Genomic DNA, 27,799 nt, shown 5'->3' on the forward strand with positions numbered 1-27,799 from the left:
GAGACTAAAGGGTTCCTGATGGTTTCACCCTTAATTCTTCACCTTAATTCTTAATTCTTTTGCAGTTAACAGGTGTCTTTTCTTCACCACCTGTTTTTGTCAGATCCTGCTGACCCAACGAGCATTTCACTGTCCAATGGTCATGCCTTAACTGCAATGTCTAGTATTGCATTAGTATTGCATCCTTCTCATGGGCATTTAATACTTTTTGACTTTTCAGTCTGAGTTAAATCTCTTTTTTGGCTCAATTTATCTGTAAAAGAAAACATGCCTAATAATTCTGCACACCTGAATATAAGGTGATTTTCATTTCCAGCCTTCATGAACAATTATATATCACTTATACATAGGGATGAAACGATTACCGGTTTCACGATAAACCACGATAAAATGTAGTGACGGTTAGTAATATCGTATAAAATTTAATTATCATTAACACCGCGTGTGATTATCACGATTTTAAAACTCGCGGTAAATCTTGTCCAGTCAGCGTCAGTCTGGCTGCAGCGCTGTTTTCTGAATGAGAAGATATGGAAGAAGGCAGTGACAGCACCGGGAGATTTTTCAGATATCTAAAAGGACCAAATCTGAGGCGTTGTCATATTTTGGCTTTTACAAAAGTCCTGAGGGAAACTTAATCGAAGATGGTCCCCCTGTCTGCAGAACATGCCAGAAGAAAGTCGCTGTAATAGGGGGAACACTTCAAAACTACGAACGCAAGGCAAGTGGACTTTGAACTCAATACCAAAACTACGTCTGGGAAATAATAACGTGAAGCGAACGAACAAGTTCAGACAAGACTAGGGTGACATTTAAGGGATAATAATCAGGGCTTGACATTAATAACCGCCATTTGTGGGTGTAAGTTAACGTTATTTCGGCTGCACACTAGCCACTCTGCTGTTGAACTTATAATAGTCTTCTCAAAATCCATCTGTTATAATCGCGTTGCGCATTATAACCACTCACACGTGTTTATATTGAGTTTATGAATGCAATGTCTCATAAACAGAGGCGTTCAGATTATCCGGAATTTTGTTCAGAGCGCGCGCCGCTCTCACGCGCTGAAATCTACACTAAAAGCAGAGATGTGTGTGATGTACGCAAGCGATTCACTCATCATACAGTGGATGACTGTTTTTATTCTATTTCAGCAGCGAAAATAGTTTCAAACAAACACAGCAGAACCACAGCGCATCTGATATGACTGGCATAAAGTTGGTGAATTTAGGGACCGTCTCTAAAGTTACACACAACATTGGTAACGTTATACACGTTTGAAACTTTAATAGCATTTGAAGAGAATGAAAGTCATAAAACTGGCTGTAAAGTGTTCATCTAGGTGTCAGGTACACTCTAAAAAAAAGGCTCGTAATCATAGGGGAACCTTTTTTAGTGCTATATAGCACCAATTTTGGTGCTTCAGTGGTTCTTCAGCGGTTCTTCAGAGGTGCTATATAGCACCTTAGTCAAAGAACCGGTGAAGAACCTCTGAAGAACCGCTGAAGAACCTCTGAAGAACCGCTGAAGAACCTCTGAAGAACCGCTGAAGAACCACTGAAGCACCAAAATTGGTGCTATATAGCACTAAAAAAGGTTCCCCTATGATTACGAGCCAAGAACCATTTTTGGTGCAATATAGAACCTTTTTTTTTTAGAGTGTATGATGCAGACATTTTGATATTTAATAAAATAAACTGTCAAATCATATGGAAATATGGATATGCATTATTTCTCTAGGATACTGTTTGGGCTTTTACACAAAACATGCTAGATTTAAATGCATCGTTGTTGAACACTGATGAGAATATTGCTTGAGAATATATTTACAGAGATAATATTAGAGATTATATTTACGATAAATTATTGTTATTTATGCGTTGATATTGACGACGGCCATTGTAAGGAAGAAAATCCAACAGAATCTTGCTTAAAAAAGTGCATAGAGCTGCTTTAGTTTGTTTGTTGATTTTCAAATATAAAACTTGAACAAAACCGTGATAATATTGATAACCGTGATAATTTGGGTCACTATAATCGTGATGTTAAATTTCCATACCGTTTCATCCCTACTTATACATTATTAAATACTAAATCAATAGTAGTTATTAGGATTACTGTGGTTTGGAATTGGTCAAATGTGCCTGGAAAAAAAATATTATCAGAAAATCAACGTGCCTAATAATTCTGCACTCCCTGTAGATTGCAGAAGTAATTTTGAAAAACGAAACACGAGTACGCCTTTAAGGAACTGGAAAATACTGGTTTTAAACAACCTATAGAGAGAAATCAACTTATTTGTCTGTCATCATCGCCCATCATGCTATTCAAGAACAGAGGGGCATGGGAAGGCAGAGAGGAACGCAGTAACTGCACGGCTCTGCCCACACAGCAGATATGAGTGCACATACCACACATCAGCCTGAGGTCTGGTCACCATCCACACACACACACAAAAAGAATAGATAACCTTTAAAGGCACATTATGCAAGGTTTCGCCACTACAGGTCGCTTATTCAAAACAATAACAAATGTGTAGCTTCAATGAGCGTGGAATCATTGTAGTCATCTTCATCAACATTTTATGTTGCCTTTTTTATTATACTTCTATGCCACCGTTGGCCGCTGCAGCTCCTTTGGTTTTGTTGTTGCTACGTTTAACATTCACCTCCTTCTTCCCTGAACATTTGTTCGAGTTATATTTGAACACTTAAAAACACTCACATTATTTTATTCAATTCTAATGAAATCACAACAAGTGCTGAATTACTACTCAAATAGGTCACATTATTTGACAAATTAAAATTGTGGGCTAAAAATACTTTTGAGTGTGTCGAAAGTTATGTTATGACGTAGAACCCGGAAGCGTTGGACTGTGCTTACAATGGGAACAGCGTAGGAGACTGACACAGAAGAGAAGAAATTGTTGAATAAAGTTATTTTTGGGGGGGTGGCACAAAAAGTATTCTCGTCACTTTATAACATTAAGGTTGAACCACTGTAGTCACATAGACCATTTTAACAATGTGGGACTTGAAAGTGATAACGTTGCAGTCTATATGAGGTCAGAGAGCTCTTGGATTTCATCAAAAATATCTTCATTTGTGTTCCGAAGTTGAATGGAGGTCTTATGGGTTTGGACTAACATGAGGGTGAGTAATTAATTAATTTTCTTTTTGGGGTGAACTAACCCTTAAAACGATAAGTATAATGCACCTGCATTGTTTTGCATTCAGTGACTTTCAGTCTCATTCTCATGAACCCAATATTGTGCACCATCTCGTGAGCCAAGTGTATATCAGACCTCTGGTCAACAGTAATAAGCCATCAGTAATAAGGAAACTGAGAAATTTGGGGAATGCTGAGGTATGCAGGGGTTATCAACAGTCAGTCTGACATCTTGTCATCTTGCAGATATTACCAACCAGTTGTAGCTCAGTGCCAAACAAAAGGTCCTGTTATAAAACTTCAGCTTTGAATAGGCCAAGCATGGGCCTCCAGAGCTAATTACTGCAGCCAATAGGGAGGAAGCACAGCAGCCACAGAAATGGGCATAAATAACAAGGCGGCAGGGAGCAGGCCTTACAATCCAGCCTGACCGTGTTCCACAATGCAGAGCGGGTATGGGAGAGATGCCTGCCCACTCTCATAGTGTAAAATGAATGACAACATTGCCTGCTTTCATAACATCTGAAGTGCAGCCAATCGAGATGATTTCGGTTACCAACGACCAGAAAAAGCTTTAAATGATGGGAGAAAAAAATTGAACTGGATAAATTCGATCCAGTGGTTTTTTTAAAGTGGTAACTGGGTGGAAATATCAACAGAAGTGGCTCTTCAGTTCAGAGTGAGATTCTTGATGGACAGTGTGAAGACAAGTGGCCCCTCTCATTTAGATTCCACAATGACCTCATAGCATAGGAAACGATGGGGCTACAACTCCAAACAGCTTGCTTCACACTCTCCTTCTCTCTCCTGAACAATAAAAGTCCCCCAGTTTCTCTCTCGAAGCACATGCTGTAAAGTAGTTCAAGATCACATGGCAAGATGAACTCCAACTGGGACGGCATCAACTAAACTATAATGAAAATAAATCAACAGCAAATTTGATCATGGATTAATCGTGTCTGTGCACAGAAAACATCCACCAGTCACGCCACTTTACGGTAGTGAAAAACACATTTCTATGAACAAAACATCTGCAATATAGAGGAGGACACCGCTTTATATTATGTGCTTCAAATAAACTCGCAAGCATGTGGCTTTCTCTGTCGTTTAATGCGTTTCCATTTTGTATAAAGGTTTGTCTTGACAGCAAGCGAGTCTCTGTTAAACTTCACAGACTTCACTGAACGAGCACCCACATACACACACAGAAAATAAAATTGGACTTTTTATCCAATGAATCGACAGTTAAAATAATCATTAGTAGAAGCCCTACTCCCTACAGTCTTAAACAAGCCTACTCCTATAAAAATGAAAAATACCTCAAAAACCAAGCTATAAAAAGCATACTTAAAAGCTTCTTGAATTTCATCACATCACACTTACGTATATGAGGCCAGAGTAGTAACGATCCTTCAGGTTGTGTAAAACAGATGCTTCGTTCAGGCAGGTGAGCTCTGCCATATCCTCCACTTTGCTGAACTTGGGCGGGTTCATCTTCTGGATGTCATCTTTGTTCACCATGGCCTTCTTGCCATTTTCAGCCAGCTCAACAACCACCTCCTCTCCACGTTCCTCTCGGATGCTGGCCGCCTCAAATCCATGCCGTTCGGAAGGAACCCACACCAGCTTCTTGGCCGTCCAGTCTGCCTGGGAAGCTGGGTTGTAGACCACGGCCCGATCCACAAAGAGGTACCGCTCAGGGTCCTCTTGCCCACTCCGCTGCGCCATCTCCGGCATGAGGAACTAAAAATAGGCCACCTGGAAAAAAAGAGTTAGAGGGAGTTAGTGATGGAAGAGCAGAGATGTGAGAGCCTTGGCATAGGAGTAAGAACGGTCAAATATTTCATTCATTTTACATACAGTCAAGAATGATCAGTTCACAGATACATCATATTAATGCCAAACATGCATTTCATCTATATTATATGGGGTTAATGTTCTAAACCAGTTCTCATTATCAAAATAAAATAGTTGTAGTAATTTTTCTTGCTTACATTCTTGGGATACAAACACATTAGACCAATGTATGAATTTAAAATGTGTGGATTTAAAATGCACACCTCACTGTTAGATTATGAATATTTAAATACTGCATATGCTGGAATATACAGCTGAGAAAAGCTCATATTTTCAGGTAACAACTGCATGTGAAACACTTCAATACATACCAGTTAATATAGTTTTAATATATCAGTACCACTTCCAGTTGCCCTTCACAGACGCATTAACAAAAAACAACAACCCAGTGAAAGAAGAAGACAGATGGTCTGCCCTACAACTGGACTAAGAGTTCTCACAGGGGGGAAAAATAAGGCTAGAATAAGGCAAGCAGGGCAAAAAATGGGTCGTGTCTGTTATTTCACAGATAAGAGCCGTTATACGATTGATGAATCCCCGGTAAACTAGAGCGGGCCAGTCCTTCAAATATTCATTCAATGATAAACCTCGTCCAACCAACTTTCTAACGGTCACGGTCTTACAAATAGCTTGATATTACCGACAAATATACTACATTGGCACATATATATAAACAATGCGACGAGGTGACCGTTAACGGATAACATTTTCTCCTGCACTAGCTGAAGTTTTTGCGGCCGGGCCCGTCTAGCTCGTGCTCATTCCTCGCGCCTGCAAACCGGGAAGCTGCACGCGCCTTCTCCTCCTCCTCCTCATCATCATCTCCCGGTATGGCCTGTGGCGAGGCGGACAAACGTTTTATTAGAGAATTAGCCAACAATGCTGCTCGTGGCTGGCCAAAGGCAAATTCTACAATCTGCAATGTATTTGTCTGCTTTTAAAGGAACGCCAATAACAAGCTCGCTAACATGGGTTAGCGCGCGAGCTCTCCCCGTTGCTTGAAAAGTAATGCGAAAAATAATCCGTTATACGGCAACGAGAAAACAAAAAAAGGGGCCAAAATTAAAAAACGCATGAACTTACCAGGGGCTGTCAGCGATGAGACCTACGTGCACGAAGAGATGAATGAGTCGCTATCCAGCGCGTCTAGTTTTTATAATCCAGTTATTTTGAAAGTCGGCCAAATATTCCCTTGTTTCGCCCCTTCTCACTGATGCCACCGTCCGCAGCACGGCTTCTCTCTGAACTCCACAACCGAACTCAGCATCGCGCTCTCTTGCGCCCGCCTCTGCGCCGCCCTCCGGTCACACCCACCGGGTCCATCATGGAACGGGGATTGGATTCTACCGGACCTTGACCACAAGCTATTGGTGTATTAGCATTACACCCCCCAACAAAACGTGATTGTTCATGCAAGCTGTCTTTCTTCTAACGGGAGCTGGACACACAGAAATGTATTGGTTGCAAGGCCGTGAACGTGAAGTATTTACCAAAGAGGGCAGGTCATATTATTTGATAGGCGCAAAATAGCCTACAAGAGCAAAAAAATGTTCAAAATAATAATTTGAAATTGAACATAAAACTAAAACTGTGAAGCAGTATGCCAGAAATAATACTACATTTTCTGACTCATTTCCGATTCTTTTGAGCGGTTCGTTTCAAAGAACTTGTTTTTAAAACGATTCATTTATGTTGGTAGGTGATGACGTTTTCATTTATTTTATGTTTGTTGGTAAAACTAATACAATAAAGTATATATAAATATTTCTGTTCGAGTCAAGTACAGAATCATTGATTCATTTAAAATATCCAACTCCAAATTATGATTCGTTAAAAAAAGCTAGCATTTTGATAAATGGTTATCAATCGATTTCCTCATTTTAATCGTGACATTTTAATTAACTAAATCCAAGATGTACCTCATGTCACTGCGGATTTAGACATTTCAACTATAGAACCAGTTTGAACGTGTTGATAATGGTCTATCTTTGGTATCTATCGATTTTAATAATATGATTCTGTCCTCATTTAACAGTTTTGTTGGACCAAGGATGTAAATGAACAGTGTTGATAGTCTGGGCCGCACAGCGCCCCCTGTTGCCAAATATATAAATACACCTACTTATCCATTCAAAGGTTAGACATCTCTTTTGGAAGGAGATAGAAATAAATCCGTAGATATGTAATTATCTGGTTTATATATAGTACATCAACACAAACCTCCTAAAAGTTCCTGTTATTTTATCTCGGAGCTATTAATTTACTGCTAATGTTAACTTGTAAATGGCTTAACTTTCCATTGAACTCGAATGAAACAATCCTAGTACACCAACAACGCAATTTTTTCAATTAATAATGGCAATCTTAAAGAAATTCTATTCAAAGTTATGTTTTATTTCATTAGTTGTAAAATAGTCCCATATGATGGTTCGTACTACAAAAACAAGATCGTGTCAATTCCAAACTTATGACCTCCTCTCCCACATAAACTTTTACAATCTGAAAACAGAACAAAACGTGATAACCAACATTTCAAAAGATCTACCGAGACAACCTCTACTAAACCCCAAATAATAGGACTGATCCAGAATTGCTCTAGAGCTGCTTCTCATTGCCTCTCTTTAAATAACTGCACTGAAAGGATTGTAAAATAATGCCTGGAAAGCTTCTCAATCCAGTCTGAGCTTAGTTTGGGTCTGAATATTCAGTCAAACAGACACTCTATTGCTTTGTAGAGGTAAAGATAAAGTGATAATGTGTTGGCCCTTGGCAAGTGGAAGTTATAACCCTCTTCACTGGGTTGAAGTAGCTTTAGTGTATTTTGGACCAGACCTTTAACCAAACCCCTAATAAATCTTGAATACAACTTAAAATTTGTTTGGAAAATCTCCCTGCACCAAAAACAAGATTACACACACTAAAACGTGAATAAAAGTACATTGGTGAGAAAGTATGATCAAAAAAATTCCCTAACGTTTAGAGTTCTTCAGATTCACATACTAAGCATGACATGTTAGGGATGGCAGTTAGAAAAAAGACGTAATCTTCCCTTTTTTGAAGCACTATAGCTTCACAAGACTGGAGCGCTTAGGAATTCATTCTAATTTCATTCAATGTTCATTGAATTCCAATTCCAATGCCACTGCAAGTCATGAAATTCTCCATGGATGCGTTCTCGATCCTAATGGTACAAAACTACTTCTCAGATAAGGGAGATTTTGTTTTATCTTTGGAACCCTGAGAAATAGCTGCAAATCGAATTAGTTTCTTTCTCCAAACCACTTAATCTAATCTAGTGTAATGCAGTTTCAAATTAACCTTTGGGCCAAACAAAGCATTTCAAACAGTCGACAGTGAAAAACGCAACTCTACAAAAGAATTGCGAAGCTTTTTTAATTACATTTTGAAAAAGGCATTGCGTTCCAGTTGAAATGTAAATTGAGTGCTTCAAAAGAGTAAATAGATTCATTATGAAAGTACAAATTTGTTGCACTCGCTTGGAGTCCAAATCTAAATGACGTTTCTCCATTACAGGGGAAGGGGAAAATGTTTAAACAAGGCTTTAACACTGACTCCTGATCAAACGTTTGATAAAGAAGAGGTTAAAACAGTAGGGCCAGAGTGAAATGTTGAAGTTTTTGCTCTTCGGGGGTTTTGCGAGAGAGTGGAGTTGTGTCGCCTCTATTTGGCTGCAACTTCATTCTCAGCTGGTTGGCCTGTAGCAGTTTCTGCAGTTTTAGAGGCCTGTAACACAGAAAACAACACACAGACAAGTGAATGATGACAATTGACTGCCATAACAATAAGGTTACAGTGCAACTATAAAATTCAAGTGCTGTCATTCCTTTGTGCAGGTTGACACCAACTTTTTCAAATCATTAAAATGAATGATGACAGTCAGCTCCATAATGACAAAAGCACCATAAGGCTAAAGGCTGGTTCACACCAAGGACAATAACTAATGATAAACTATAACCAGGGGCCTCATTTATAAACGTTGCATACGCACAAAAGAAGGCGTACGGCACTCTCTACGCAATAATTGGTATTTATAAAAAGCAAACTTGACGAGAAAATGTGGAAGAAACACGTGAAACTGTAGACCGTTGTGTAAAAGAAATGGCAATACTGCCTCTCATAAATAACATGAAGACTTCACAAAGCAAGTCTTCCAATTAACAGCCTACACGAACACCCGTTTGATCGATCTGCAGTGTAAAACAAACAAAATCAAACGAAAATTACAACAGAAATGCAAATTAACACATTTGCAAAAAGAAAAGTGAAATATGTTCTGCAATAATATTGGCATGTTATGCAATTCATCCTCATAAATATGGTAAACAGAACGAAATAATGTACAAAACTGATATTCTCATCAATGTGTCCGTCTGGCGGAGCAGATATAGACAAGATAGATAGATAATTAGGAAGATATATAGATAGATAGATAAATAGATAGATAGATAGAGGTATTAATTGTCCACTGGGGAAAGTTGTTTTCATAGTTAAAATGTCTTCATCCGTTACGGAATCATGGTATTCATACATTTGCCTTTAGTTTGTTTTATTTTTGATAAAATAACGTATGACGTATGTCTCAACCATTCAGAAAGCTGCAAGACATTACATTTGCACTGAACTATTTCCCATTTCCACGTAGATTATAACTGACATCTGTAGCTTGTCAGATGCAATTAAATGGATGGAAATAAAATGCCCCATCACAATGCGTAATGACGCACAATGGCTGATCTTGCGCTCTTAGAAGATGTGGCAAATGGAAGGATTCGTAGTGAACGCATCTTCAGACAGCAAGAAGACTTGCTGGCAAACGAGGTCACACTCCGGCGATGGAGCGCTAGAAGATTTTTTGCCTCGACTTTGATGTCCGACCATTTCTTTTTCATTTCGGCCATGGTCGGAGGTTGTGAGGCTACAGCATTTACGGCGTCTGCAATCTTTTGCCACTCAAGTGCCTTTTTGGCATTAGTAATGCCCACACTGTGCCCTCCAAAACAAAATTTTTCTTCTCTTTTCCACCTCTCCAACGATAACTTCTACTTCACATCGAGTGAAGTTACGTTTTTTTGATTTTGTGAATTTATACAATCAAGAAAGACAATGCATTTGTACAGTATCACTGTTTTGGATCCGTGCATTATGTCTTAAAGTGACAGCAGCCTGTGTTTAGTGTGTTTTTTATGTTATTCAAACAACAAAAGACAAGGAAATCACTCACTGCTCTTGATTGAATAGCTTTTTGTAACTTTAATGAGGATTAATCTTTAATCTACACAGTCAAATATGCAATGTTATTTTACATTTGATTACTTTATTCAATTTCTGTACCTGAAAACTAAGGTTAAACCTACCTGAAAAACCTGAAAAGCACTTTTTATTTTATTAGCATCTCTGCTCTATTTTATTTCTTTGCGCTGTTGCTTGTTTTTCAATTATTTGTTCTTATTTTCTTAATTTTTTTTGACAGTAGTCCTTTTTTCCCTTGAACATAGCAAATACCGAACCATACCGATACCAAGAACCTAAAACCGTAATACAAACCGAACCGTTACACCCCTAGTGGCTAGTAACTTTGCAAAACCACTAGCCACAGTAGCTGGTAAGTAAAAAAGTTAATGTCAAGCCCTGACTATAACAATATATAAAGTTAATAACCATTCTAATTCTATGAGAATAGAGAAATCCACATCACCGCTTAAAGAATAATGACAGAGGAACACGGAATATCATTGGAATCACTTTCAGAGCATTTTCTCTCAGCTGATGAATGTTAAACACGTTGACATCCTGCTTTAAAGAGCTCAAGCATTTAAAGTGGTGGCAGACGACATAACTGCAGTGCACGCTTAGAATAAACAAATGTTATTGTAGAAGCTATATAATTATTGTTATATAGTTGGTGTGAACATGCCTTAATCCATACAATTTGCAGGCCATAGTCTAAGTTACGTGAATCCATATAATAGCTTTGCAGGGGAAACAATGAAATTTAAGTTATTAGCTGAAAATTCCTGTGCATGTTATACCCAGTTTTTGCACAAGTGCAAATTATATGTAGATCTAGAACAGAGGTGGAGATTGTTGACTTTATAAAGCTTCCATACTGCTGTTGTATAGCTTCTAACGATTTGGAATATGGCACACAAGACATCTGGACTACCTTTAAAGGTGCATTTTTGGCTCTTGACAGCATCTGTCCCCATTCATTTTTCATTGTATGGAAAAGGAGCATTCAGGACATATTACTAAACTTCTCATTATGTTTCATAAATAAATAAAAAATACATGTTTGGAAACAACATGAGGCCTCACCTTCTTTTTCTTCTTCTTCTGTGCTTTGCGACTTGCAGAACTCTGGATCAGTGACTGAAAATGAGAAGAAACCAAACCATCAAGGTAGGAGAACCCCCATTTAATGTAAATTCAAACAGAATATATGGGTCTAACAAACCTTCAGTTCAGGATCTTGAACATCATGTTCAGACTTGTAGAGTTCTGCTTCCAATGGTCCACTGGTGATTCTCAAGGGTCCATTGGCCATCAGCAGCACTGTGAACTTAAACTGAGCCACAAATTCACCTAAAGACAAAAAGGTGGAAAGAAGAATTTACCATTTGAGCAGGTAAAGAAAAAGGCCAAAGCAGGAGGAAAATGGTGCAATGATAAGGAGACTCACCTTCTTTTTCATTCAGTACACTAAAAGGCTGCAGAAGCTCATGTTTGGCACACTCCACCACTCCCAAACGAGCTTTCCCTTCATCCTCAAATGCCCTGTCGGACACAAAGAAGACTTTACAACCAAATTACCATGAATTCTTAATCATCGATCTATCCATTAAGTTATTCTCCTAGCATTCTCATGTGACAATACATACAAAGCACAGCACATTATCAAAAACTCAACAACATTGTTCCCGAAAGTTCTCACAGCGTTCACATCCTTCAAATCAAACTGTACATCACCTGCTTCATTCATTTAGGAACAGAATATCTAATGCAGATACACATCTTTGCCTGCAACATGATTTACTCAAGTAGGAACTCTAAAGAACTGAAGAATGGTTTTGCCCACCTAAGAGTGAAGGGCATTGCGTCAAAGCGTCTCTCCACCTCACTGAAGAACATTCTGGAGGTCTTCATCTTCAGCCCATACTGCTTGCTGGGGTCCCGTTTGTAGATGGTTGTCCTCTGGCCTCCATCTCTTGCCTATAGGGAAAGATCATAAAGACAATGGCCTGATTTCACAGACAGAGTTTAGATTAAACCAGGATTAGGCCTTAATTAGGACATTTAAGTAGCTTTTATAAATTTTCCTTTGAAAAAAAACATTGCTGGTGTGCATCTTGAGACAAAACAATGGCACTGACATATTTTAAGATGCACTATATTGCCAAATGTTTTGGGATGCCTGCCTTTACATGCATGAACTTAAATAACATCCCATTCCCAATCCGTAGGGTTTAATATGGAGTCAGCCCACCCTTTGCAAGCCTTTGCCACCCTTTTATCACGATACCACGCTTGAATTCACTGAGCTCCTGAGAGCAACCCATTCTTTCACAAATGTTTGTAGAAGCATCTGCATGCCTATGTGCTTGATTTTATGCACCTGTGGCCAGGAAAGTGATTGGAACTCCTGAATTCAATGATTTAAATTTGGAGGGGTGTCTCAATACTTTTGGCAATATAGTGTATGTCAGTGCAAGTTGCTATCAGTTAAAACAGTTCAAACATGCATTTTAGTCTGGGACTAGGTTTAAGCCTCCACTGTATGAGATCTATGGGATTCTGATCAAGCTGAACTTTACAATGTCAGATGTTGTACATAAAGTGTGGGCTGGGTATCACTTACCTTCCCCTCTCCTGAGCTGATCAGCACATCCACGGCATAAACTTCATGAACCTCAAACTCAGCCTTCTCATGATCCTTCCTGTTATGAGACAAACATGTGTTTGCCAATGAAAATCTCGCTGCCAAATGTTTTGAGTGGTATTTAATGTCTATGTGGTTGATTGTTTTCTCAAGTCAAAATAGCCTAGCCCAAAACTGTCCACAAGATATCACCAAACAGGCAAAAACCTTACAGATAAACAGCAATTTTTAATAATACTAAAATACTTTACAAGCTGATACTGCAAGTAAACCATTTGTTGAGCGATTTCCCCAAAAAGGGTTGAAAACACTATGGCTCTGTGGGAGCATTATTTGAGAAGATTAAGGAACAATATTCTGTTTTGTTTTATACCGTTGCTGATCTGTAGGGTTCTGGATAATGGTCTTCTCTCCGTCAATAACATGTTGCTTTAGTTGATGAGACAGCATACCTATTCATGAACAAAAGAGAAAAACTGTGAATAATGGCACATGGTTAAATAAACAATGGGCAGATCACAGTCAGACATTCCTATTGGCATCTGCAGGAACTTTGAATTGCTTGGCTTTCATGTTTTGTGTGACTCAACATGATTAACAGGTTAATTCAGCCAAAAAATAAACTTCCATTTATCATATTTGATGTGCTCCATGCATGTGTTGATCAACGTTTATATGTGTATTATACGTGTATATATATCTTCAAAGTCCACAATACAAACTTTTCTCTGAATGGATGTTTTAATTGTGGTTGGGCTGTCCCAAATAAAATAATAACCATAACTCACCCTCAATAGGATTGCACTTGAATGACTGAGCAATCTTGTTCCAGGCCTCAGTTACTTGTGTATTCTTCAAAAGGTAAACGGGGCAGATGGAGAAGATAAAAGACTTTGCATAAGAAACAAGCCATCACTATATTTGAATATAAGACATACTGCCTATTCTCTACAATCTGGATAATGGATAACAGCTAATGGTCTTAAAGAGTTTCAACCTTATCTATTTTCCACTTTAATTGAGTAAAGTATGTACTAACCTGGTTGCCTGGTTTGACAAGACGCAAAGCTGCTTCCGCACATAGGTGTGCTGCTTTGATGACATCAGCTTTCCTTCCCGTCACGGGTGCTTCCTAAAAGAAATCAAAATTGTATCACAAAATTAAGGGATGATTATCTTGACCCTTATAACATGGACATGAAATTGATTGAATTATTCTATCACACAGTAGAGGAAACGACCAATACAAGTGAAATAAACTACTATATCTATGTAGGAAACTTGACCAATCAGAAATATTCCAGAGGGGCATGTAATAATAATACTTTTTAATTGCACTTTAAGTAGTCCATATACAGTCATGAAGCTTTATAAAATGTAGTAACAGCGGGGGGGGGGGGGGGGTACATATGCACACCTTAGTAGCTCCAATAACAAAGCTATGGGCCACGTTGGAAATGAAGCCATCAACATGTACTCCTAAATCACTGTTGAGAGAAATAAAGAGAAATTTATGAGGAAACAGAAAAAAATCCTTTTCACAGACTATGATAATACATTTCCACAGTTATTAACATAATAAATCTAGCAACGTTTTTAATATATATATATATAATATATATATATATATATATATATATATATATATATATATATATATATATATATATATATATATATATATATATATATATATATATATATATATATATATATATATATATATATATATATAATATATATATATATATATATATATATAATATAATATATATATATATATATATATATAAACTTTGTGTTTTATTGCCTTGGCATTAAACTTAAAGGATTAGTTGGCCCAAAATGAAAATTTCCTGATAATTTACTCACCCCATCTCATTCAAGATGTTCATGTCTTTCTTTCTTCAGTCGAAAAGAAATTACGTTTTCGGAAGAAAACATTCCAGGATTTTTCATCATATAATGGTTTTCAATTGCAACCAAAATGCTGAAGGTCCAAATCAATGCAGTTTCAAAGCGATTCGATGGGCTTCAGAGGCTCTGCACGATCCCACGCGAGGAATAGGGTCTTATCTACAGAAACGATCGGTCATTTAAAAACAAACAAAAAAAAAACAAAGATTTATCCTTTTCAACCTAAATTGTTCATCTTGTGCTGCTCTGCGAGGTGCTAAGGATGACGTAATCACGTAGGAAAGGTCACGCCAGACGTAGGCAGAAGTACCTCCCCGTGTTTACAAGCGCTTGTGCGAAGACTAATACAAACAGCCTTTAGCAACAAAACAAAAAAAAAGGTAAAACAACGATATCGGACAATTTTGAAGTTGAACATTGAGTGTTTTTGGTAAAGGGCGTTTGTATTAGTCTTTGCATGAGCGCTTGTAAACACAGGGCGGTACTTCAGCCTACGTCTAGTGTGACCTTTCCGACATGATTACTTAGCACCTCGCAGAGCTGCACAAGATGAGCAATTTAGGTTAAAAGGTATAATCTTTTTTTTCTTTTTTTTTAAATGACCGATCATTTCTGTAGATAAGACCCTATTCCTCATCTGAGATCATGCAGAGCCTCTGAAGCCCATCGAAGCGCTTTGAAACTGCATTGATTTGGACCTTCAGCATTTTGGTTGCAATTGAAAACTATTATATGAGGAAAAATCCTGGAATGTTTTCTTCAAAAAACGTCATTTCTTTTCGACTGAAGAAAGAGGACATGAACATCTTGGATGAGATGGGGGTGAGTAAATTATCAGGACATTTTCATTTAGGGGTGAACTAATCCTTTAAGAAAACTAGTTAACGGTGACGTGTTAAAACTGGTTAAAGGTGACCTATGTAAGATTTTAAGCAGTAAAATATCCAGAAACCACTAGGCCAGTGTTATATATTTTGTTCAGTTGAGTACTTGGAATATCCTAAATGTTTCCAACTATTTGTAAATCGTGAGAAATTGCCATTTTAACCAAGGAAACGGGACGTGTGAGCTATGCGTGTGAGGGAGTCACCTGTCGATTGCGTCATATCTGCGTTACCCTCGGTTTCCGGTTTTATTTAGCAGAAACACTTTACTCTCACTGCAGTGTAAACAAGTGTCATAGCAGCCGCCGAGCGAACGTCATAACTTCCTTTTCAACACACTCAGATATATCTAATACGGTAAACAGAGTTGCGTTACCTCATACTCATGACTGGAAAAGAGGAAATGGCGCCGGCGACCGTGTCATTATAAAAGTCCCGCCGGCAACTATGCCATAATAACAGTCAATCGCTCCAGCGGCCTTGCTCAGCTCCACAACACTCTGCCCTGCTCTGCTTCAGACTACAGTAATGTTAATAATCGCATCCATGAACATGATTTCTGCCCGAGTCCTATCCTGACTCTTTTCCACCAGCTGTGAGGTGAAGACCACATGTCCCAAGATTCTGCGCTCAAACGTGGCGTCATCAAACTACGCCTTTGTTTTGAACAGGCGACCTCTAGCGGAAGGAAAAGTTACTTAGTGTAGCTTTAAGGGACTGACTCTCTTCTGACCACTGTAATCGTTCTTTCTCTATTTTTTTCCTCCTTTGGAAAGCCATAGAAATGCAATCGTGGATTTTTTCTTTTTTGTTAATTGAGCAAATGAGAACGCAAAAAATATATATTTGTTGAAGTTCCCATTCACCACTACAGATGTTTACCCAACCATGACTGAGAACCCTGGAAAATTACAAAACTTTTTTGCATCTCCAAATTTCTTGTGGTTGTATTATTTACTTATGCACGTTATGTATATTTCTGTGTGCTTATTTCTGTTGAATTGTAATTATTTGTGCCCCCCTGCGGTGAGATATTTAAGTAGTGACAGGAAATCAGGGGGAGCGAACATTGTTTTCAATAGCAATGTAAATGTGCGGGATTATGCCTTACAAAGGAAATTTGTAAATACACTGCTTATTTCTAAGAGGATTTACTGGACTGCTTGTTGATACTAGCCCCCGATGGAAAAAGTTTAACGGTCCGATGCTTCTACAAGCTCTATAAAAGATTTCATAACAATTGTGTTGCAGAATTATTAAAAATTATTAAGTGTGACATTAACGTGCAAAGTGAATCACAAACAAGGGAACAAGCATGAAGACACAATTGGAAGGGGTAGAGAAGGCACTGGGATGTCACTGAGGGATAGAGTGAAGAACACTTGCAGACAAGATGGGCCAAGAAGGAAAAGGTGACAAAGGAAAAGACATGGGGAGGTCAGACAGACGCAGACGAACTGGAGAGGGTGTTTGCCTACATTTTGACCAAATCTCCATCTTTCAGCGTGTAGTCTGGGTCGCTCTTCAGGGGAGAGAAGTGGCAGACACAGTTATTGACTGACACACTGGTGGGGAACGCAATGCCTGCAAGAAAGGACAACCACCAATCCTCAACAAAAAAAAAACTTCTGCATAATTTGTGAGGAGAGAGATATTTCAAATTAGACCTGCAGATTTCTCTGGAGGAGACTAGACCTGAACCGATCTATTCTGAATGGGCTCAATAGGACTCTCTTACGAAACCACAAGCATTTAGCCACGTCTACCTTTCTTCATGTCCTTCTCCTTCTTAAAGATCTTCCCAGTCTCTGCCATGATGAAAGCATCTCCTTTCTCACAGAGGCTGAGAACTGATACTCCTGGTTTGGCTGCCTCGATGACCACCCTCAATGCCTCTGAAGAGAGAAGAAAACAAAAATGGAGGCTTAAGGTGTCGTTCACAAATTTCGGCAAAATTTCACAGGCAAAAAAAAAATAATTGTCTATTGTCAATAGTAGGGCTGGGTATCTTTCAAAAACTTTCAATATTGATACCTTGACTTCGATAGCGGTTCCGGAACGATACTTTTTTCTATACCAATTTTATCTGTTTTAACAAGATTAAATTACCTCAAAAAAAGGTATGAAAAAAAATAGGTTTTAATTTTTCAGTTTGATTCCTTTTTTACAGACTCAAAGACTCATATAGGGTACTGGGGGCAGAATATATGCCTTGCACTCAAGCACACACATAAAGCTTGCCACAAAGCACTGGCAAAAGTAGCCTAATGATTATAAAATGTAAAAATAGCAAAGAGACATTTAAATTGTTTAATAAAAAATTAGTGTTTTCAGAGTCCGTGTTGGCTGCAAAGATGAAGTTGACGATGCTGACTCGTCAATTCCGCAGTAGTAGTAGTATAGGGAAATGCACCTTTCAGTTGGATTACATAAAGTATTTGTTTTCCAATTGTTTTCCAATACATTTAAAAGTAGACATTTCAAGCTTTCTAAAGGCCTATTTCTCATGTCTGTGAGGCAAGTAGCCTATAAGCTGAGTTTTGGTTCATTTATGTGACGTGCTACAGTTCTTCTTGCAGTCGAATACGGGGCAACTATCTGCTATTAAAGGGATAGTTCACCCAAAAATGAAAATTCTGTCATGAATTATTCACCCTCATGTCATTCCAAACCCGTAAGACCTTCGTTCATCTTCGGAACACAAATTAAAGGTCCCACGGCATGGCATTTTTCTATTATTTTAAAATGTTTCATGAGGTGTACTTATATTGTTAGTATGATTTTTACATCATAAAATGTCATAATGTAGAAATAAAAGGCATTTTTTCTATACTGCTGTTTGCCCTGTTTCAAGAGGCGTGTCTGCTGTGAGACTTCAGTAAAAACGCCCACTGTTGTGATTGGCTGACATCTTTGCATTTGAAATGAGCGGAGGGGGCGTGGTTTAACGAGGTCTACCAGCCACGAGCTGCTGCCAGAGAGACGGATGGACCTGCTGAGTTCACTTCTCATCAGTTCTGTCAGTACGTCTCAGTTCAGTGAACTGTTGTAGTTACCAGGATATACTTCAGGTTATTAGTTTATTTCTAGTCGGAGGGGCTGTCACTCATGTCAGAAAGTTAGTAACTGTAGTAAATTATGGATCAGCGCTGACTGGAGACGCGAACCGTTTAGAACGATTCGGTCCGATTTGGTGAACTGATTCGGTTCACTAAAAAGAACCGGTTCAAAAGAATGATTAGTTCGCGAACCAGACACCACTAATGTACCAGAGACGGAGCGATTGCTAACAAAGTTATTTATAGTAACTACTGAGTTATGAGAGCGCTGTCAGCGCGAGTTTATTTTGTGTGTATCTGAGAGTTCTGAATAAACAAGAGTCTCAGTCACGCCGAGCCTGTCTTCATCATTATTCTACCAACTTTGTAACACATGCAATGTACCATTACAGCTGTCGAGATGAACGAGTTAGAAAGTGTTGATTATAGGATTATTTTTAGATATTTTCCTATCATATGAAAAGTGTCAGTGACGCGCATTGAGTACACAGTGCAAACAAAGACACAACAGCAGTAATCGAATGTAATCCAGTTTATTGTGGGGCTAGGCTGGCTAGCCCGGATATGCTCATGTTTACCCCCCTTCTGCTTAATCTCGCGCCGCGTTTGGTGCCTCCGCTGTGGGCCAGATGCAGTACTGGGGGTCGGTGATGTTGATGGCCGACCGGACAGTGCAGCCCGAGCTTCGGCGCGTGCGTGAAGTTTATCTCTAAAGAGATGTGAGTCTGCCGATATTGAGCAGAAACTCACAACTGTATGCACATTTTAGAACAGATAGACGCGACGAGGATGTGTTGGGATGCACGATATTGGATTTTTGCCGATATCCGATATGCCAATATTTTTCAACTCATTCTGGCCGATGCCGATTTCGATACCGATATATGTTTATTTTTTCCATTTGTTTGGAAACCACCATATTGAGCAAAAAAAAGTTTTTTCTTCATTCTGGTTTCAGATTTCTGAGGTCTCCTTACTAAAAGGATACTTGTTAAAAATAAATTAATGTTAATAAAGTTCTTTTTTAAAATAAAAGTATATTAAAAGCGCTGAAAATAACAATAATAAAGTCAGTAATTTTTAACCCCAGACAGATGCAGTTGTAACCTAAATATTTTATTTTTGAATTTAATGTTTGTTCACATGAAGTGGGGGTGGCATGGGATCAGTTGATGCTGTATTTAGCTTCAGATTAAAACATTCACAGTTATTTTAGAGCTCCTTGGATTATTTTTCATCATCCATTTCATAAAATTTTATTACAGATTAATAAACTGTATGTAAAAGTATTTAATATGCTTGTGCTTTGACATCACTACTGCTTTATTTATTCAGAAAAAGTAGTAACTTCTATTTATTTGTGTATTCTACTTTTCATTTTATTACTGTAACAACAGCGCCTCCACTAAATAGGCTATATATAACATTCTCCCGGTCGGGCACTAGGACCTGGAGGAGCTTCAGCTGCTGTAGAGGCTGCGTGTTAGCACTCTGTGCTATAGAGTGGGGAGACGCGATTGTGCTTGTTTTGGGCTAGTTTTGTTGGGAAAACCTGGCAATCCTGCGTTGATTCACAAATTCAAGGCAGCATTTAAAAACTGACAATATAAATCACCATACATGCAATGCACTTGCTTGTTTTCACTTGAAGAATGACCACACGGCTGACGTGATCTTATCGCTATAGAAGTCCTTGCACACGTGAGTTAATGCAGGCTCATATCAACACGTTATCATATCGGCAAGGCATATCGGCATAATTTTTTCATATCGGCCGATGCCGATTTTTATATTTTAAGCGTTTATCGGCCGATTCCAATGTCGTGCCGATAATATCGTGCATCCCTAACAAAAACACTGACTCACAAGATAGAAAACACCGTTCTGTCGGGAGAGAGAAGCCACAACGTGTGCACGAATAATACATAATTAGCTACACATCAGAAATCACTGATCACAGATCAGAAGGAACTGAAAAAAGACTTGTTTTCATTTGTACATCCAAACACTGAGAAACTGCCAGCATTCACTTGTTCACAAGCCATGATCTCTCGAGGACAAACAAATATGGCGCTTGCATGGGCGTGACAGATTCTCTGGGCGGTGGAAAGGGAGGTAACCGTTCCTGTTTTTACGTCATAACAGGAGACTTCAGGATTGGCTAGTCTGGCCTGTCATTTTCTCAAAGGTAGAGAGAGACAGACAGAACTCTGTTTACACCGATCAAAATTTCTAGCCACTTGGGAACAATATTCAGGCTAGGGGAACTCATATTAATGTTGAAAAACCTAATAAAATGAAAATTTCATGCCATGGGACCTTTAAGATATTTTTGATGAAATCCGAGAGCTCTCTGACCCCTCCATAGACAGCAATATAATCAACACTTTCAAGGTCCAGAAAGGCAGGGTTTTTCCTGAGTCAAAAATGGTCTTCGGTGGTGGCTGACAGACATGGTCATCCATACACACACGCACGCACGCACAGTAAAAAAGTACCCTACCCACGTGATCTGCAAGTGCAATACTGACAATACATTTTAAATAAGTTCAAAGAAAATTTGTAACTTTTGCTTATCTTATTTTGATCCCACATGAAAAAATACTGTAGTATTTTATAGTAAAATTACTCTAGTAAATACTATAGTGTTTTTGAACCGTACTATAGTAAATATACTACAGTAAATTAACAAAGTGTAGTAAATACTATAATATACTATAGTATTTTTTCATGTGGGATAACTTGATGTTTGTTTTTGTTCCTCATTTTTACACTATTTACTGATAATTGTTTTGGTATATAATCATATCAATATTAAAAAGTAGTAATAAAAAAATGAACAAATAGCCTAATTTTCTGCCATATACAATTTCATAAAATGATCAGCTAGCTAACAACAACTTTGTTCTGGGTTCACCTCACTCCAGTCTATACTAAGTGATTTATAGGCTATTTATTTTACTACACATTATGAACATAAATAAGCTAAAAGGCTGTGAATAATTACAACTAACTCTTACACCCACTCTTGCTAAATTGGGTAAGCACACTTGTTCTCTTCAGATGTTCTGAGTAAACGATTCAACTGATTCGTTAGTTCAGTGTTGGACGGATCAGTTGTTCTAACCAGTCGTTGAAATGATTCAGTTCAAAGGAGTCATTAGGTGGCGAATCGGACATTAGCAGACGCGTTGTGTGTGAATCCCGTCTGTTAGAACATCGCGAAAGATTTGTCAACACACAGAAAACACTTCATAACCGGATAGGATTTGTTTCCCGTTTATTGAAAGTATGCTTTATGTCAGCTGGTCAGAGAATCAGTCAATGTTTTTTGAGCGCATTTCACACCCAGCGGTAATTAAAGGAAAACATCATCTGATAGCGCCACGTTCAACATGGATTCGGTCTTCCGACCTTTTGATTTTGATTAACGTAATATGTGAAATATTAGAAAGCTAAGAATGCTTATTTTGAAGACAGAGAGAGAGAGAGCGGGGGAGGAGTTCTCTGATCATTCTCTCTGTCACTCAGTTACAAGCGCAGCATCTATTCTACATCATTCATAAATCCCAATAACTCATCAAATAAAGCTTTGGCGGGACAAAAATTTGTTTTGGCGGCTGCCAAAAAATTTTCAATGTAGGAAAAACCCTGAGAAAGGTATTAAAAGTAGGGATGCACCGAATCCAGGATATTGGGCTTTTTTGACGTGGTTCGGTTTCTGCCGAACCTCAGAATTTTTTTCCACCGAATCTGAACCCTAGGCTTGCACTATGCGCGCCCCGCTGGTCGAACGTAATGATGCCGCCGTTGAAAGTGAAAATGGAACTCATGAACAGAGAACGTGGCAGTAGGCTATGCTACTTTAAGTCAAAAGAAGTCGAGCTACATGTTCAATTTGCAATGCCGATTTGTCTCGTTTAAGGACCCTAAACAACAGCAGCTGTTAAAACATTTGCGTATGAAGCATCCGAGAGAATACGAGTTGTGCATGAAGGAATCTACAGACAGCAGCCAAAATGTATTTTATTTTACCATGCAAACAGCCGCATATAGATTAGGGCTGTCAACGAATATTCTAAATTCGAATATATATTCGAATAGTTTTTAAAAAACGAATTTCGAAGGTGAAAATTAATATTCGAATAAATAAAAAAATGTGGGGGAAAAAAACGCCCGCGGTAGTAGAGGCGTGGCTGTCTGCTTTGCGAGTGGGCGCTAGCGCGCCTGAAGCCTTGTGTACTTTGGCCCGTCTCCAGAGCACGAGCCCACGCTGACTGCGCGCGCTCCTCCCCAAACGGACGAGGCGTTTATACTTGACACGCTCGCTGTTGTGCTTTTCTTTGAAACGACAGATGGCGACTCGGAGTAATTGTTCTATAAACTATCAGGAAAAGCGTCGAGAAGAAGTGGGCTAACGTACACAGGTGACGATATTTATTTTAGTACACTTCACCGAAAACCACACTACAAAAGAATCATGTAAAACAGATCAAAATAAACCTTGATATTACTTGTGACATGAGAACAAAATGTATGTAGAAATGTAACGTTAACTTATACAACTCAATGTATGATATCTAAATGTTTCCTAATTTCACTAAACACTTTAGTGAGTTTTCACTTCGTTTCGTGAACTTTTCTTTATTAAACAGGCTTTTTTATGCTTTTGTAGGCTCGTTTTGTAAATATAAGCAACTAATTTGTATGTGCAAACTGGACCAGCCTTACTTTCCATCGCCCGCCACAAGTTCTCTGTCTGCAACACGACAAGAGGCCATAACGGAGAAATTAATGTTGTTCATTTGTAAGGACATGAGAGCGATCAGTGTCGTGGATGGGGCAGGCTTCAGGGAGTTCTGTCAAGCAATGGAACCGAGGTACTGATTGAATAGATATTGCATGAATGAAGGATAAATGCACTGCTTCCACTGGTTTGATTATTTACCGTTTCATGTCAAGGAAAAGTTCCATGTTTACCACAGCACAGCTCGCTCGGAGCGTTCAATAATATGCTGTAAAACTTATATTAATATTTGTTTCAATCCATAGACCGTAAAAGTTTCAATCACTGAATGAAGCCTGCTATATTTGGGACGAGTCGCGACCTTAAATTGCTTGCACAAAACTCTTGATCAGTCTCAAAATGTGTGTGTGTTCATTTAAACCGTTATGCGCAGAGAGGGTGAGGGCGAGAGAGAGTGAGGTCTGCGGTCTTTAGCCATTAGTTGATTTACTTGTTTTTGTGTAGGTTATACGTTGTCAAATATGTTTAAACTTAAATAGACTACCTATATAAGTAGTTATGTGTCTTTGTATTCATTTGTCCTGTTATTGACGTAATGCGCGTCATTGATAAAATGCGCAACCAGATGTTCGAATAGTTCGAATATTCGTGTTTTTTTTAGAGGGAATATTCGAACGTCATTTGAGCAATTTTGACAGCCCTAATATAGATCAGATAAAAAATAAATAAAAATAATAAAATACATAGGCCTACACTAAATATTTTTCACTTAAATAATTACCAAATTAAAGATGACAAAACGAAAATACACGATCGGTCATTTTTTTTAAAAATAAATAAAGTTTAAGTTTTATAAGCACAAATGTTCGCCTTGCTCTGTTCAGTGATGCGCACTCGTGACGTCACGTACGTTGAAAAGGTCACGCTAGACGCAGGCGGAAGTACAGAGTCAGTGGCTGTTTCCGAAATCGCCCCCTATACCCTCATTCACTATTCCCTACATTAGTCCACTGATATAGTCCACTTCGAAAACGAGTGAGTGATTTCGGACACTAAGTGCGCCGGAAAGGCTGCCGTTTTTGCAGTTTGTGCTTGCTGTTTGGCAGCTCCAGTAATAATGAAAAGATTTATCCTGAACTCTGCTACGGAAACAAGCATGTAACCATAATCAAACAATATAATAATCATTTTAAAAAGGATCATTTATACCTGTATGCATGATATTGGGCTGGACCAGTGCGGTTCGGAAGATGGATGGATGATTGATTCAGCTGTGGGCACTATTTGAGGGAACAGCCATTTAGTGGTGTCCGAAACCATAGTGGACGTTATGAAGTGCACTCATTTAATCCCACAATGCACCACAATAACGAGTTTGCAACCGATGTATGCTCGACGACTAGAGAATACCCATAATGCACTGTGAGAGTCGCGCCGTGCATTGAATGAATTCCCGCGTTTCGCCAGGAGATGGCATCGACTCACACTTTTTAAGACAAATGATATTGGACCCACTCACTTGTATCGTCTCTAATTGAGCACGTCTATTTACATACCCTGATAAACACTGATAAACGCGTTAGAAGCTTTATTTTCACTTTTCTAATATTTTCTTCATATTCATAGAAAATAAATTCCTTTCCGATTCTGATATATGATGGGAAAAAGGATCAGTGCGAGTTTGGCAAAAGGCGGATTCGAACCTCTGATCAATTTGCGTCAAATCTGAACGCCATGCGTCTTACCCCTACACTATTGCTGCTGATGAAGATTGTGTATTCCGTATGTGTGTGGTCCTCAACCAGACGTTTAAACAAGCCGATATATTTAAATATTTTTTTTTGTAAATTGCATCTACTCCAGTAAAATGTTTCTGTTAAAGGACCCACCAACATTTTTTTGCTTCTGACGCACATAATATAAATAGTAGCCTACTATAAAGTATGAAATATATAGGCCTACTATACTATATATTATACTATACAAATATTATTGTTATTTTTTTTAATTAAATGCTTATTAGTTACTTTATTATTCCCCTTTCCAAGTAAGTTCAGTGCCACACAAGTAAAAAGTTATAGGGTTAACTTTAAGCTTGTTGGCTCGTTTTTGGAGTAGTGGAGTAATGGGGAATGAGGGTACATAGGGCGAATCGGACAGCGGTAAGTTAATTCATTCAGGGCGCGACTCTCAGTGCGTTGAGAGTACACTGTCTGGTTGAGTGAGAGAACGATTCAAAAGCATAAGGAGTTGTTTCTCGTTTGCTCTCGCGGGACTTTGCTGTCATACGCCGCTCGGGCATCGAACAAGCATTTTCTCCAGCGCGTACATCTACTGTACACTCGTTATTGCGGTGCATGGTGGGATTGAATGAGTGCACTCAAAAACGTCCACTATTGTTTCGGACACCACTACAAATGGATGTTCACTCAAATAGTGCCCTATTTAAGGGTATACGGGGCGATGTCGAACACAGCAAGTGTTTACAAATGAGTGGAAGGAGGACCGTATCCACATATTCAAACGTCTTTGCGCCTGCGTCTAGCGTGACCTTTTCAACGTAATTGCGTTTTACATGACGTCACGAGTGTGCATCAATGAACAGAGCAAGGCGAGCATTTGTGCTTATAAAACTTAAACTTTATTCATTTTAAAAAAAAATGACAGATCGTTTCGCTAGATAAGACCCTTATTGATCGTCTGGTACCGTTTGATGTGGTTTAAAGCCCTTTTGAAGCTGTACTGAACCTCTCATTTGGACCTTGAACCGTTTGGAGGGCATTGACTTCCATTTTATGGAGAAATATCCTGAAATCTTTTCATCAAAAATCTTCATTTCTTTTCGACTGAAGACAGAAAGACATGGATATCTTGGATGACAAGGGGGTGAGTAAATTATAAGCAAAAGTTTACTTGAAAGTGAACTAATCCTTTAAGTGTGCTGCACACAGATGAATGAACCTCATTGGTTCTCGCACGTCAAGCAAACATGCTTGAGCTTCAGTTTACCACAACTGATGTGAGAGTGATGAATGTTTATATATGAACAAAAGCCTAAATTCAACCTGTTCATCATATAAAGCGATTGTGTGAATTTGGATTAAACCACTCAATTCATATAGATCTCTTTATTAACTTCTTAAAGCGTCGAAAAGGTAGTTGCGTAGCTGTCAATGGAGGGACTGAAAGCTCTCAGATTTCATCCAAAAAAAAGTCTTACGGGTTTGGAATGACATGAGGGCGAGTAAATAATGACACAATTTAAATTTTTGGGTTAACTAACCCTTTAACACAGGGAAGATATGCGGATAACAGGTGCTTGAGTTTATTTGATGGAAGGAACTCTATACATCCTAATTTAATCTCAGCAAAGACGACAAATGAGGCAAAACTCCAAATCATTGAGTCGTCAATGGAGCTCAAAGAATAGTGCACTACCATTCAAGTCCACTGTGCAAACAGAAAAATACAATGACCTAGTCATTGACACCAACTGCTCTGGAGTGATAAAGTCAAAAGCCCCGTGAGCATCCCCTCAACATCTTCATGGTGTTCACTGCCTGTGTAATGCTGACAGATAAGATGGGAAGTCATTGATCTGCAATAGTACGGCAGTCGTGGACATTTCCATGTAGAAAGGTAACCAAGCCATGCCTTTGAGGAATAACCCCTACCAGCTGGCATTGCAAGAGCCACAAGTGTCCACTGACATGCACTAGGGGCTAATGCTAGCTAGCTCCATTAAAGCTAGCATTAGCTCCAGAAAGAGTCCCTCCATACGGTACGACTGCAAAAAGTGTACAAGCTTTATAGACGTGCACTGGAGGAACAGCAATGCATTTAAAACAGGTCTTAAGCGGCGGTATATCGCATTAGGTCAGAACGCTGGCATGTAATGTCCCACGCTGCTCACCTCGTCCTAACACATGGCATGCACGAGAGAGCAGCGTGGAGGCCCGTGTCACCGACTCAACACCTCCATCACTCAAACGTCAAACTCACGGTTGGCTATGTCACCGCCCATCTTGTATTTGGTCACGACCAAATCCTCGGCGATGGTCTGCTCTTGCTGTTCGTCGTCGGACATGGCTGCAGTGGCTCTCAGAGCGTCTCTCTGTCAGTACGTCGTTGAGCGGACAGCAGAAATCAGTCACGCTACTACACAGGCACAAGCGGCTCGCCGACCGTCACGCTCCGCCCACGGCCTCCACGCACAGCGCAGCCACGCCCACTACGCAGCCACATCGGAGGTGTCGTCATATACGATGGC

At 39.0% G+C, this 27,799-nt stretch overlaps 2 protein-coding genes across 2 annotated transcripts in view; both read right to left on the reverse strand.

The window, feature by feature from the left end:
• Window positions 1–6,309, reverse strand: part of myh10 (myosin, heavy chain 10, non-muscle) — a 75,997-nt gene extending 69,688 nt beyond the window's left edge. The window contains exons 1-2 of the mRNA XM_079841052.1: window positions 6,109–6,309; window positions 4,552–4,926 (exon numbers count right to left, since the gene is read on the reverse strand). Coding sequence (XP_079697178.1) covers window positions 4,552–4,905 — 354 coding nt within the window. The 5' untranslated portion in view covers window positions 4,906–4,926; window positions 6,109–6,309. The remainder of the gene's footprint in view (window positions 1–4,551; window positions 4,927–6,108) is intronic.
• A 1,089-nt stretch (window positions 6,310–7,398) lies between these two features.
• Window positions 7,399–27,764, reverse strand: pa2g4a (proliferation-associated 2G4, a). Its single transcript, XM_079841090.1, has 13 exons — window positions 27,532–27,764; window positions 17,490–17,618; window positions 17,202–17,307; window positions 14,340–14,409; window positions 13,962–14,054; window positions 13,711–13,774; window positions 13,296–13,374; window positions 12,902–12,980; window positions 12,122–12,255; window positions 11,726–11,820; window positions 11,501–11,628; window positions 11,362–11,415; window positions 7,399–8,769 (listed from the first exon to the last, which is right to left on the reverse strand). Exons 1-13 carry the CDS (start codon window positions 27,614–27,616, stop codon window positions 8,707–8,709), a joined length of 1,179 nt encoding a protein of 392 aa, XP_079697216.1. The 5' UTR covers window positions 27,617–27,764; the 3' UTR covers window positions 7,399–8,706.
• Window positions 27,765–27,799: the final 35 nt, after the last annotated feature.

Source organism: Gobio gobio (genome assembly GCF_949357685.1).
Source record: "Gobio gobio genome assembly, chromosome: 17".
Classification (NCBI taxonomy): domain Eukaryota; kingdom Metazoa; phylum Chordata; class Actinopteri; order Cypriniformes; family Gobionidae; genus Gobio; species Gobio gobio.